The sequence below is a fragment of the Rhinolophus hipposideros genome (genome assembly GCF_964194185.1).
Source record: "Rhinolophus hipposideros genome assembly, chromosome: 20".
NCBI classification, from domain to species: Eukaryota; Metazoa; Chordata; class Mammalia; order Chiroptera; family Rhinolophidae; genus Rhinolophus; species Rhinolophus hipposideros.
Genome location: NC_138066.1, coordinates 8,520,938 through 8,534,102, shown reverse-complemented (window position 1 = coordinate 8,534,102; position 13,165 = coordinate 8,520,938). Strand labels below are relative to the sequence as shown.

General features: G+C 46.0%; 1 protein-coding gene across 10 annotated transcripts in view; it reads right to left on the bottom strand.

The window, feature by feature from the left end:
* Positions 1-13,165, bottom strand: part of GAS7 (growth arrest specific 7) — a 210,905-nt gene that overhangs the window by 42,603 nt on the left and 155,137 nt on the right. For 6 of the 10 annotated variants that reach the window (XM_081028078.1, XM_081028082.1, XM_081028085.1 and 3 more), the window contains one exon: positions 5,777-5,862. In XM_081028078.1, the coding sequence (XP_080884204.1) occupies positions 5,777-5,862 (86 nt within the window). Of the gene's footprint in view, positions 1-5,776; positions 5,863-7,058; positions 7,078-13,165 lie in introns of all 10 variants that reach the window. The other 4 variants (XM_081028081.1, XM_081028086.1, XM_081028080.1 and 1 more) reach the window with 1 other exon arrangement.

Genomic DNA, 13,165 nt, shown 5'->3' with positions numbered 1-13,165 from the left:
AGGACACAGAAGCCAGCTTAAAGGGGCTCCCACAAGCCAAATTTGGGACAATTTGAGCATGAATATGAAAAATGACTACAAATGATTAACTCCAAAAGTGGTGGTAGGGTGGGGAGGGCAACATTTCTTTACAGAAAAAAATACCAAATAAAAATGTATATGGAATTAGAATATCACCATTTGCAAACCAAAACGTCAAAATGGATTCAGGCCAGGATCATCAATGATGCTCAAAGCGCTGAGTGCAAAGCCCATTACGGAACAGGGCATGCGCGTGGTCTTACCCTATCAGCCTACAGATCACGGAGAAGTGACAAAGGGAAAAGGCACCGTGGTAAAGGAGAAATCTGGTCATCACCACATTAATCGAGAGCTCAGACTCAGATCAGCCAGTAGGGTGGTAACCGGGAGTGTGGGTCTCCAGACATACATAACGGGAAGTACTCTACAGGCCCCAGGAGCTATTCTAGGCAAAACTGCGTAATCTGCATAAGAAAACAATTAGACCAAGAATGTAGGTCCTTCTACAAGACAACTGACCTAGACTCTTCCCCAAAAAAGTCAATGTGAGGAAAGACAAAAGAACAAATGGGTAGAAAATATAGTCTCAATTAAGAGACTAAAGGTATAATTTAGATGAAACAGTAAATCCATGCAATGGAATATTATTTGGCTATTTAAAAAAAAGGGAATGAAGGACTGATACATGCTACAAATTAAATGGACCTCGAAACAGTATGCTACGTGAAAGAAGCCAAACACAAAAGACCATATATGGTATGATTCCATTTATATGAAATATCCAGAAAAGGCAAACGTACAGAGACAAAAAGGAAATTAGTGTTGCCTAAGGCTTAGGGGGATTCTTTGCGGACTGATGAAAAAGTTCCAGAATTGATTGTGATGGTGGCACAACTTTGTGACCACACTAAAAACCACTGCACTGTACAATTAAAATAGGTGAATTATATGCTATGTGAATCATCCCTCAACAAAGATGTTTCAAAAGGAGAGAGAGAAAAACTAAAGAGGTACAGCAACCAACGTATCCATGTGTGAAACTTGAACGGATCCTGGACTGGGGAGAAAAGCAGCTATAAAACACATTCTGAGGACAATTGGGGAGTTTGAACATGGATTATATATATATATATATATTAAATGATATTACTGAATTAATGGCTTCTTAAGTGTGCTAACGGTATTGTGGTTATGTCTTCCCCTTTAGAAATACATACATTAGGAACTGTTTACAGTTAAAACAATATGTCAGGAATTTGCTTTAAAATAATCTAGTGGGAGTCGGGGGAAGGAATGGATATATAAATGAAACAAGACTGGAGGAATTGTTGCTGAAGTTAAATGATTGGTCCATGGTCCTTTATTATAGCATTTCTTCTACGGTTATAAATGTTTGCAAATGTCCATAATAAAAGTTTCTTTCTTTTTAACTTCCTTTGCCAATGATTTTAAAGTGTTTCTCCTTCCCTTTTTTAAGTGACACCCCAGCCTGGTTTCCTAACCTTGCCTGGGCCTCCTAGGCCACTGTGCTGCCACTGTGAGCTGAGGACAGATTGACGGAGCCTGGTGTTGATATATGAGGCAATCCTTGGTAGACTGCAGCGGGGTGAAAGGGGTGGGGTGGGGTGTCGGGGGTGGTCATTCACAACTGCTTTAGCAAGCACCCTCCCGCTCTGCATGTGTTCTTTAGCCTGTCTCCCTGCCCTGTGAATAGTCTGGGTACTACTTCCTCAGCAGGTTGGATCCAGTATGAAACCGCTCAACGGCTTGCCAGTACTATTAGGACAAAATCCAAGCTCCTTACAATAGGCCTGTGCAGACACCTCCAACTTCATCTTTCCTCATCCACTCTACACTTGCTAATTTCGCAAACTACAGCCCTACTCGGCTTCTAAGGGGTTCTTTGAAATCACTGCTCTCCTTGCCTCTAAGCATACACGTGTTCTGTTCCCTCCACCTGGAACTGTTCCCCCATCTGTTTGCCAAGTCAAACCCTTGCTGATCTTTCCAGTCTTAGCTTCTGTACCTTCTCTTAAGGAGTCTGTCCCTGACATTTCCACGACTGCTCACCACCACCCAGCTAGGTCCTTGCAGCACACACTTCCTCCAGCTCTTATCACTGCTAAAATGAAATAATTATTTTCTCATGTCTTTCTCCAGCACTGGCTCTCAACCTCCATCAAGGCAGGGACGAGCTCGGTCTGTGACTAAGTGCAAAGAAGATGTTCAGCAGAACATGTATTGTTGAATTGGGGTGGGGGGCATTAAGTAAATGAGCTCAGCATTTCACCTTTCTCTACCTCAAACTCCATTCTCCAGTGGGTCCCTTAGGTTTCCCACCCTCAGTCCCATTCCCTTTCCCCTCTCCTGTGTCTTCCTGGGGGGAAGTTCAAGGGAAGCCAGAACAATTGAAAGGTGGGGCACAAAAGGACCTGGGCATTGGTGGGCAGGTCCCTTGCCCTCCTTATTCCTGTTCAGGGTTCAGAGAGGGACCCCACCACCACAGCACCAGACAGGCAGGCAGGCAGGCAGGGGACAGGCTAGGATGTGCTTCTACAAAGGCCAGCAGACGAACAGCCTTTGATTCCCCTGTCCCCCCCAAACAGGTGGGCCCCATTTATGCGGTACCCAGAAAGCTGGAACAGGGCTGCAGACTGAAAAACCGCCACTGGGTGGCACCAGATCACCATCACCTGGGCCCACACGTGCCGGTCTCCCAGGGCTGTCAGGAGAGGCAAGCACTCCAGGGGCTGCTGGACACCCAGCCATCACAGGGCACAGTGGGGACACACGCCTGGTTTCCATGAAGATCAGGTATGCTCCCACCCCCACCACCTCCAACATCCCTGATTTCTAATTTTCCTGATTCATTTCTTCAAGGAGGGGCAGCTACCAAGTAGCAGAAAAAGAACACAGCAGGGGTCTGAACGAGCCACTTACAGATCCTGACCCTGCATCTCAAATGGCCCTATGTTCATGTGCTCATTCATTCTTTCTTCCAAGATTAAGTCATAACTGTTATTAATTCTACCTGACAGCCCGGAGTAGCGTGAGTAAACACCATGCAGACCCCAGAGAACTGTGTATACTTGGGGTATCATCTGCTGGGAGCTCTCTGTAAATATCAACCTTCGTATCCTATTTCCACGATTGGCCTCTAGCACCTTTGTGGACAGCAGCTCCGTAGGCTCACAAACCCTCTCACAGCCTCAGAGAACAACATTCTACCTTCCAGTTCTGGAAAGCCGTGAACAAATGCGTATTTGCTCTCTCTACATACTGCATTATTTATTTTTGGTACTTTGATGACATCTCAACTCTCAATGTTACCATCCAAAAAGAATATACTCATAAACTCCACCTGCCCTGAAGCAGTCGTTGCTTGCCCAGGCCTGGCTCTCCAGAGCTGACCTTCTCTGCTGGTCATCCCCAATACCAGTACCTCGCTTCTGAATTCTTTTTTAAGATAATGCTCATTGTATCCTTCTATAAAAGAAAAATGTGTCCATTTTAAGAAATTTGAAAAATATTGAAAAGTATTAAAAAAAAATTACCTTAGACTAAGGTCGCTCAACCTCAGCAGAGTTCATCTTTCCGAGTTGGATAATTATTTGGTGACGAGGGCTGTTCTGCGCATTGTGGGATGGTTAGTAATATCCCTGGATCTTAGTCAATAGAAGCCAGCAGTACCCCCTCCCCAGCTGTGATAATCCAAATATCCCCCAAACATGGCCAAATGTCCCGACTGAGAATCAGTCTCGGACGCAGACTGAACCACCATCAATGTCCTGGTTTATTTTCCTCTCAGTGATTTGTCTTCACATATGTGTAGAACTCCTCCTCCCAAATAAGACTACCTATAAGTGCAATCTGTGTTCTGCCTTTCCCACTCAATATTATGTTCCCAGTATTTTCCTAAATCATTAAATTTTCTTCAGATGAATACTATTTATTGGCTGCATGGTATCACTGGCTGGCGGGATGTTCAGTGCCATAATCCGATTTACCCATCCCCTGTTGCTGGACAGTTAGGTTGGGTCCAATGTTGCAGTGCTGTAAATACTGCTTGAGTGAGCAGCTTCACACATAAATCCGAATCCCTGAGTATATGCCAAGGACAGATGCTGGAAGGGAGATTCCTGGGGCAAAGGACTATGGCACACACTGTCAAATGACTTCTGAAAAGGTTCTATCAGTATATAATTTGAGTAACAACTTCATAGTATTTTGCGAGTGGGGAGAGCCATGTTCTATTAGGAAAGGAAGGGAAATGATGGTAGGGAGGGGCTGTTTCCAATATTCTCCCTGATGATGCCCAGGGCAGCACCAGCTTTTTCAGTTGTTGACAAACCACAGCAGAACTTAGGCTGATGTCTTCAGAAAACATTCTGCGTTCAGGTGGTAAACAAGCTTCACTTCAAACAGACTGACGGGGCTGTGTTTGGAAGGCTATCTGGGGGCTCAGAGGGAAACACACAAGGCCAGGGCTGTGACGTGTGCCACAAGCAGGGGAGCGAGGCACACACACACACACACAGTGCGCCCCATCCACTGGGCTTACAGCCTCACTGCCCAAGACACATCCCCCAATCAGCAGCATCACCTGGGTGCTGGTGGGAAACACAGAACCTCGGGCTCTTTCCTAGACCTCCTGAATCAGAATCGACCCTCTAACAGGAGACCCAGTGATTCCTAAGTCCATCCAAATGTAGGAAGCCACGGCCCACACAGATGTCCAAATTCTTTCCCTGAATATTAACTGAACTGAACCTGAGCCTAGCACTCAGCTTCCTAAGACAATAATTATGTTTCTGAAAATTGGCGTTCTTGCCTGCATTAAAGCTGAGTGTCACATTTTAGCCGACTATAGTAACAGATCCCAAGGTCTTTCTTCCAGTGCCTTGCACGTATTATCCACTGTTGTTGATAACAAGCAGCTGTTGTTAGCAGCAGCAGCACTGTGGGGCCTGGCATTTTAATTCCTGGAAAGGGATGGTGGCATTTGGAGGCTTCACTGAGAACATCTTCTTGACCATTTACGGACAGATTAAATGAGACTAGTCCTCAGTTGCTCCGTTGCAGCTTAATGCAACCGAGAACCATGGGGCTTGGCATCAGGTCCAGTTTGAGAATCAGCAATCATGTTAACCTACAAGAGTCACTCAACAGGTCTGGGCCTCAGTGACCCCATCTGTAACCCAGGAATGGTACTGACACCTACCTCATGCATTTGCACAATGGTCAACTGAGAAGACGAATACAATAGCAGTTTGGGAATCTTAAAACACACTCCCATCTCTTTCCATCCCATCACTGTCTCTATGCTAGATTATTAAATGTGATCAAACATTTTACGAAATTCCATCCTGGGTGAAGTCTGGGGGTGCGAAGAGGGGGTGTGTAAAAAAGGAAAATGGACTGGCCCTCCATATTCTTAAAGTCATGGGAAACCCAGACTCTAAGCATCGGGAATCCAGACAGCAGGATGGAACCCTCCACCGTAACAATAGTCATCATCCCATCACCATCTCCCCACTCCAAACCTATCTCAACTTCTAGAGAAAACCAAACAAACCACATCACCCATTCACCCCCTATCAAGGTACACTGAAATGACCCAGATAGACCAACCACTTTCTACTCGGGGCAGAAGTGGGCTGTCGCCATCTGGGCCCCCATAATGCACCCATCTTAATGATACTTCACTAGACCTGTGCAAATGCCTCCCCCTACCTCCCATAACAGGACCCCTTACCTGGGGATCACCGGCGGATTTTCGGACACTCATGTGGGCAGTCTCAGGAGGGTGCGCTGGGGTCCCTGAGGCGTGGTATCCATTCACTGTGGGTACAGAAACATTGCTCAGATGCCGTACTGGCCACAGAGGGGCTTCTCTGACTTTCTGCAATTGCTGCCCCCTCTCCCACCTCAGTGCCTGGTTCTGAGAGGTCTTGTGCGGCTAGGACCGTCTCTCAGAATCTTACCATGATTTGCGGAGCTGGAAATGGGTTGAGAGCATCTCTCTAATCCCCAGCACCCAATTACTGAACTCTTGGGGGAACGCGTTTCTTTTTGAACCAGAGAAGTAAAGGAGTGTGCTTATAGAAGGTCAGGTCATGGCAGTCCAATGGCCATCACTGAAAATGCCACATCAGTGATGGTCATGGGTTCTGATCAAGGGTCCAATCTCTCTTGCTTTGGAGTCAGGAAGCCCTGCCAGCACCTTCCTGCAAACTCCTGCTGATAAACTTCGCTCTGAGGACCTTTCTACCTTCACCCTTACAGCAGTGTGCTGTGGGTGTAACGGAAAGAGGACTGTGTTTCCTGGTTTGCATGACATTTGGCTTTGCCAATTAATAGCCAGGTGATCATATACCATCCTTCTTGAGTTGGTTTCCCCCCAAAAAAGTCAAGCCTCTAAAATTGTACCCCTATGACAGTCACTCATGCTCCCAATGTGACTAATGTGAGCTGGTGGTAGACCTGTTCTCCAAGGGAGGTTGGGAGTAGGGAGCCCTGGTTTGTAGCATTTGCCAATTTCTGTGACATAAATATTCCCATCATAGATGATTTAAAGCCCCCAACACCACTGCATGCTCCTGACATCACAAATGCACACTGCAGCCCATGCAATCCTAGTTCCCAGAGGTGCTGCTGCCTGCTCTCTCACGGGTACAGTAACGTGAGCTTAAGGAGTGGTTCCCTCTCCATAAGGCTCAGCTTCTGTATCTGTAAAACGGGGATAATTCTACCCAGTCTCCAAACCTACTCTGTTAGTATGAAAATCAAATGAGACAATCCTTGCAAAAGGGACCTTAAGTTATCAAGGACTTAATGAAAAAAGAGGGGAGGGATGGAGAGAGGGAGGGTCACTGTTTTTGTCCCTTCAATCTAGACGCCTTGCACCCCAAGCCTGCATGATCTCTGGACACCAGGAAAGCATGCCTTCCTCATGCTCAGGCTTGGAGGAATCGCCACAACATGTATACTGTGCAGATGGAGCTGGAAAGAGATGCACACACTGATGTCCAACTCACGGTTCTTGTTGCGAGAGCTCTGCAGTGAGGCAGGAAGCAAAGGGGAGAATGACTGAAAGTCAGTAACACCTACTCATGTGGCGTGGCAAGGGCTGGTGGCAAGCAATGAGTGATGAAGGCCACCCATGGAGAGCCTTTCTCATGCTGTGGGGTGCCCCCCATCTTCCATTGCTTGCAGTGAAAAGTCCAGGGCCACCTGCAAGCAGAGACACTCAGCAGATTCCTGCAGGCAGCTGGGCTGCTCCCTGATCTGCAGGCCTAGCCTGGTGCTCTGGAAGAAGGCTGAGCCCAGACACAACAGACAAGAGAAAACTGGGCGCAGAGCTGGCCCCCAGTGCAGTGCCTTGGGAAGCAACAAGAAATAACAAATTAACCCCATGTGGCCAGCCATGGTCCCGATCTACACTTCCGTGCTTCAGGCAGCTGGCCAAATGCTGGTATTATCCACGAGCCCCGCCCCAGGTAAAGAGAGGGGGCCAGAATTCCAAGGGCTTCAGAGAATGCCATGTCGGGGCGGGGGCAAAGGCAATCTACTTGTATCAGCATCAGCTATGCCAGCAAGGGCATTAGACTTATGTCAAATATCACCCACAATGAAGGCATAACATTCGAGAAATTTTACGTATCAAGCAGCAGAGCACTGAAATAGAAAAAAAACACAAATGCCGGGGAATCTAAAGAGAACAGGAGGAAACCTTAATACACTGCTTTCCGTCTACGACTGATGAGTGGACCAACGTGCGGATGTGGAGAACCTTGGTAATTTAATTTAAAAGGCTGATTGAACTAGATGTATGAAACATGATACCCTAACAAACAAAGATAATAATAATGTATTTTACCAAGAAGCCATGGAACATTAAAAAAATTAAAAAATTAAAGTTGGGCCTATTTAAGCCACAAACAAAGTATCAATAAATTGCAAAGGGCCTAAATAACACAAGCCACGTTCTTTGACCAGAAAGCCATAAAAGCAGATATTAATAATAAAAGAACAAATATACAAGATCCCCACCCCACCCCCCAACTCCCAAATGCTTAGAAATTTAAGAAAATGCTTTCTTAAATAATCTCAGGTCAAAGAGGAATTTTAAACAATAATTACACAATATTTAGAAGATAACAAGGAAGGGCATATCAAAAACAAGTGGGACAAGGTCTGAATTATATTTGGAGAAAAATCTATAGCCTTAATTATTTCATTGCCAAAGCCAAGGAAAAATAAAAATGGGTTAAACATTTGATTTAATAATTTAGAAAAAAAATTCAAAAGCCAATACAATAAACCCAAGGAAAACATGAGAAAGAGATATAAATATGGCAGTAGAAATTAATGACTTAGGAGACAAGATAACATAGCAACCCTGGCTGTTCCTCTTTGTATGGGGTGGTGCGGGGGTGGGAATCACAACAATTCAAAAAGCACATCAGTCTGCATAATTTGAGAATGAAAGAGAACACAAATGCTCAGAATTAGGAATTAGAAAGAAAGATAAACACAACCAATATAGTATAGATTTTTTTTAATGCTATAGCGTATGATATATAACTCTATCTGAATAAATACAAAACAGGCTCAAATTATCAAATTGGTTTCAAAGGATAACCTTTACAAAATGACCTCTCTCCAAAAGGCACTGGACCCAGATGGTTGTATGGGCAAATTTGTTTAAACTCTCAACAAAGACATACCTAGGCATAAACTGCACCTTAGCATAGAAACATGCGGTTAGTTTCCCAGTATAACAAAGCCAACAATTACCCTAATCCTAAAATCTACCAACAACAACAGAAAACAGAACCACAGTTCAGTTTGACTATGAAAACAAAGTATGTAATTTCTTACCTGAGCAGGTCTTAGTTTGGAATCAGTCACTACCTTTGAGGGTGTTGGGTCCCTGTAAACAAAGGTGGTCCCCAACTCCTTGACGGCAGAGGCTGCCCTTCTGACCCTTTACTTACTCCCTTCACAGCACCTCAAACGTGCACTCTGAATATATTGCTCTCTTTCTTCTGCTTCCAGCATGCCCCAGGCTCACGGCCCGCCACGCTAACGGCAGCCAGGAACTGTCTAATGCAGGGGCATTTTGCCCCTAATCCATTCTCTTGATGTCAGTTCAGTTCTGTTTGGTGGTTGGCTAATTACTGCTCATGTCAAAACAATTACTGGGAAAGAAAAAATTATTTTCCATTCAATCATTTTTCCCCACACAGAAGCTTTCCTCTGACACCCTGTCTTGCTGCATTTCACCCTCACAGTGGCAGGAGCATTCAGAGAAGGATCAGGGGAGATCTGAACAGTTACAGCTCACCCACAAGCATTCTTAATTGGCATTCCCAGTCCTCTGGGCTCCTAGCCTACCAAGGGTTAGATACAAAATGAATGAGGCCAGAAGTGGGTGCTTTTGAGGCCGTCGGCTTCCAGGGGCAAAAAAATAAAATAAAATTGATCAAGGATTACTCGTAACTATAAGGAACATAATTCAGTTTGAGGCAATAAGAAAAAAACATAAAATGCCAAATCAAGCTGTTTTTAAGATATGAAAAGGGAACAAAAAGTTTCATCTAGTAACTCTAGTAACTTCAGATACAAATATAAACATACACATGCACACATTTCATTCCTCTTGATGGGAAGTTACACAGAGAGACAGGGAGAGGGCCCAGGAGATGTAAGAGAGGAGGGGACAGAATTTGGGTAGAAAGGAGAAGGTCTTGAGAGGTTTGGGGGAGACGGAAGTAGATAAAAATGGGAAAGCACAGGAAGAACTGTTGAGAGAGGTGAAGCAACAAAGAAGAGCCAGCAACTCTGCTGCCCCGAATTTACCCTCCCGGTAGCTCTGCTCCCACTTCCCAGCTCCCATCTCCCCCTAGAAAGTTCCATCCCCCAAGTTCCGTTGTCCAGGTTCCTACTCCCTAAAGAACCCCAAAGAGTAGACATACTCTTTCAAACAAGAAAAGCAGCTCTGGACACACCCCTCCTGCATCCTTTAGGTCTGGCTCAATCTCCCGTGTCTCTGGAATAAACACAGGAACTTCTTTCCTGGGTGCCCAGAAGCCTTGTTCCTTTTACCCTCGCTGCCTAGCTGACTCCTTCCCTGCCCCCACCCCCAAAGCCCTGGAAGTTGCTCTTCCAGCATCACACTCACGTTCTCAGGAGTAAGCAGTGTCTACTCTGGTTTGTTTAGAGGAGCAGTTTTACGTTTAAAGCCTTCTGATCTGGAAATACCTATCTGGCCACCTCATCCTCACTGTGTCCCTTGGTTGTCTAAGATGTAAATTGTATTCCCCTAAATAGAACTCACAATACACCCTCCATGAGAGGGTGAATGGTTGAAAACCTGTGGCTTTTCTCCTCGCCATCAAAGGTTAAAGAGGACTTTGTAAGGCCCCCCCGGGACCACTGTTTCTAAAGGAATATGCAAGCCCCTTCCAACTGGGGGTGCCATGGCCTCCCCTGAAATCAGTGGTAAGGTCAGGCTGAGGGCTGCAGAAGCTGCTCTGGGCCTGGCAACTTGCTAATTCTGCAATGACTGAAGGTCCCGCTTTGCTCCTGGCCTGGGAGCGGAGAGCTGTTCAGAGCTTCATAGTCTGGAGAAGAAGGTGTGATGTGGCTGAGACCCTGGGCTCTGGAGCCCCTTGCCGAGGGGCCTCTCTCAGGAGAAGCACACAGTCTGTCTGCACATACTCCTGGCTGGCTCCACAGGCTCAAAGGCAGGCTCTCCCAGCCCTGCACTGGAACTCTCTCACTTCCCTCCAATCTGGCTTCCCTGAAGCTGCTGGAGTCCTGAGGATGAACCCTCAGTGGGCGCCAACTCCAAGACTGGGCAAAGCCAGAATCTGAACCCAGGCTTCCTGACAAAACAAGCTCTAACTCCCAGGGACAACAATGACAGATTTCCTCCATCCCTAAGAAAAACAAGTGTGGGCTCAATGCATGTCCCAGGCCCAGAAGCTCAGGAAGGCATTCACTCTCCACATCTGCCGAGTCTGGTGAGGTAACCGCTAGGCAGAGGTGGCTACTTAAATTCTGAAAGATTAAACTTAAATGAAATCTAAATGCAATGTGTCATCCATGATTGGATTCTAGGACAGAAGAAAACATACTGGGAAAAATGGTGAAATCAAAGAAAATCTAGTTTCATTCACAGTAACGGACAAAATTCATTGCTCAGTTTTGACAAATGTGCCATAGTTATGGTAGGGTGTTAACATTAGGGGAAACTGAGTAAAAGGTATACAAGAACTTTCTGTACTGTCTTTACAATGTTTCTGTAAATGCAAAATTATTTCCCAAAAAGTTACTGAATTAAGTCGAATGAAATTAAATTCAGTTCCTCAGGAACACTGGTCACATTTCCAGTACCCATTTAAGCACTTGAGGCCAGTGGCTACCATATTGGACAGTGTAGACATAGAACATGTCCATTCTCATGGAAAGTTCTACTGGACAGCACTGCTCTAGTCCGTCCTTCATTCAACCCACTGACTCATACGTGAAACGCCCAGAACTTCATTTTCACGCACATTTTCTTTTCCACTGCCTGTTAGTATTTCTTTCTCTACAAATCATTACTTCCACAGCGCATATTAAACCAGCTCAAAGATGATTTTTAACATTTGCGGCAGTTACTGAATAATGCCTTAGGTATTCTGTTTGGGTTTAAACGTTACTCGCCCAGGAGGCCTGGCATGAAATGTCTCCAGAAAAGCTACCAAATAAACACAACTCTGGCAATGAAGGAAGCCAGTAGGGAACATCCGAGCCCAGCACGGACCTTACTAGCACCCAATATTCAAAAAGTGATATCCAATGTGTGGGGGGCACTGGGCAATCTCCCAGATCTCTCCCCAGTGGGTAACCTGGCTGGCTGTGCTTCCAGCATCCAACAAACCTGCACTAAGAAGAAAAATCCAGCCCTATCCGTGGGTGGCCTTTCAAACCCTCTCCAGAAGCTCACGAAGGTACAACTCAAAAGTAAAACCAAACCCCAATGACTTTTTCACTCCCCCCCTCCCACAGTCCGCCTCCAAGAAGGGGAGGCTGCCTCAGCTGGGCTTGGCTGGGTTACTTTGTGGTTCTCTCTGACATTCTTCTTGACCTGATTTTCCATGTTCTCCTTCAGGAGTAACCATATGGGATGTGTGTGGTCGATAAACGTGGTTGAGTTTCCACACTGCCCTGAACCCCCACCCACTTTGCAGGTAACCACCCCAACGCCCATCACGGCCAATCAGGAGCCGTCTTGACAGAGCCATCAGCTCCCTCGCTGCTTCAAGGCAACGTCTTCTCATGAAGACAAGACATCTCTGCCGAGTTTTGCTTTCACCCCTATACTGATCACATTCAGAATGAAATCCCATTCATTAGGGCACCCAGCAGGCTCTGCCAACCCTCACTCCTCCCCCTCATCACCTACCACTCACCCTCTTGTCCCCCACCTTCTGGCCACACTGTCCTGCTTTCTGTTCTCAAACATGCCAAAGTCACTCCTGTCCCAGTGCCTTTGCACTAGCTCTTCCCTGGCCTAGAATATTTCACCACCACCCCTCACCTATACCCATCTTCTCATTGCCTTGAAAGGTTGACCTGAACTGTCACTTCCTCACTGAGCTCTTCCCTCCCAGTCTAGTCTGTCCCTCTGCGCTATTTTAATTCCTTGCACTGGAACATACAAGGAAAATCTGACACATTTCATGTGTGCCTGAATGTAGAAAATCTGACATATTTCCTGTGTGCAATTAGAATGTAGGTTCGTGGGAGCAGGGACTACACGTGGGAACAGGTCTGGCTTGTCTGTGGCCATATCCCCAGTACTGAGAACAGCATCTGGCATATTTGTGGAATGAAAAGGTTTAGAACTCCATCACTGTTGCTTTGCAAACGCATGAGCCAAACAAAAGGGGCTGAGAGCCAGCGCTGAGTGGTCTCCAGAACAGGAGTCAACCGCCCCAGGAGCGTGAGGATGGGGACGATCACGTTTTGAAGCAACCGCAAGTCCTCATTGAGTCTACTTCTCTCCCCACAGTACAATTCTATCTCCTGAAAGCTGCTTGTAAAACTGACGATGAAAATAGATGGTAAAAATCCTAGTGCTCCCCTGTGT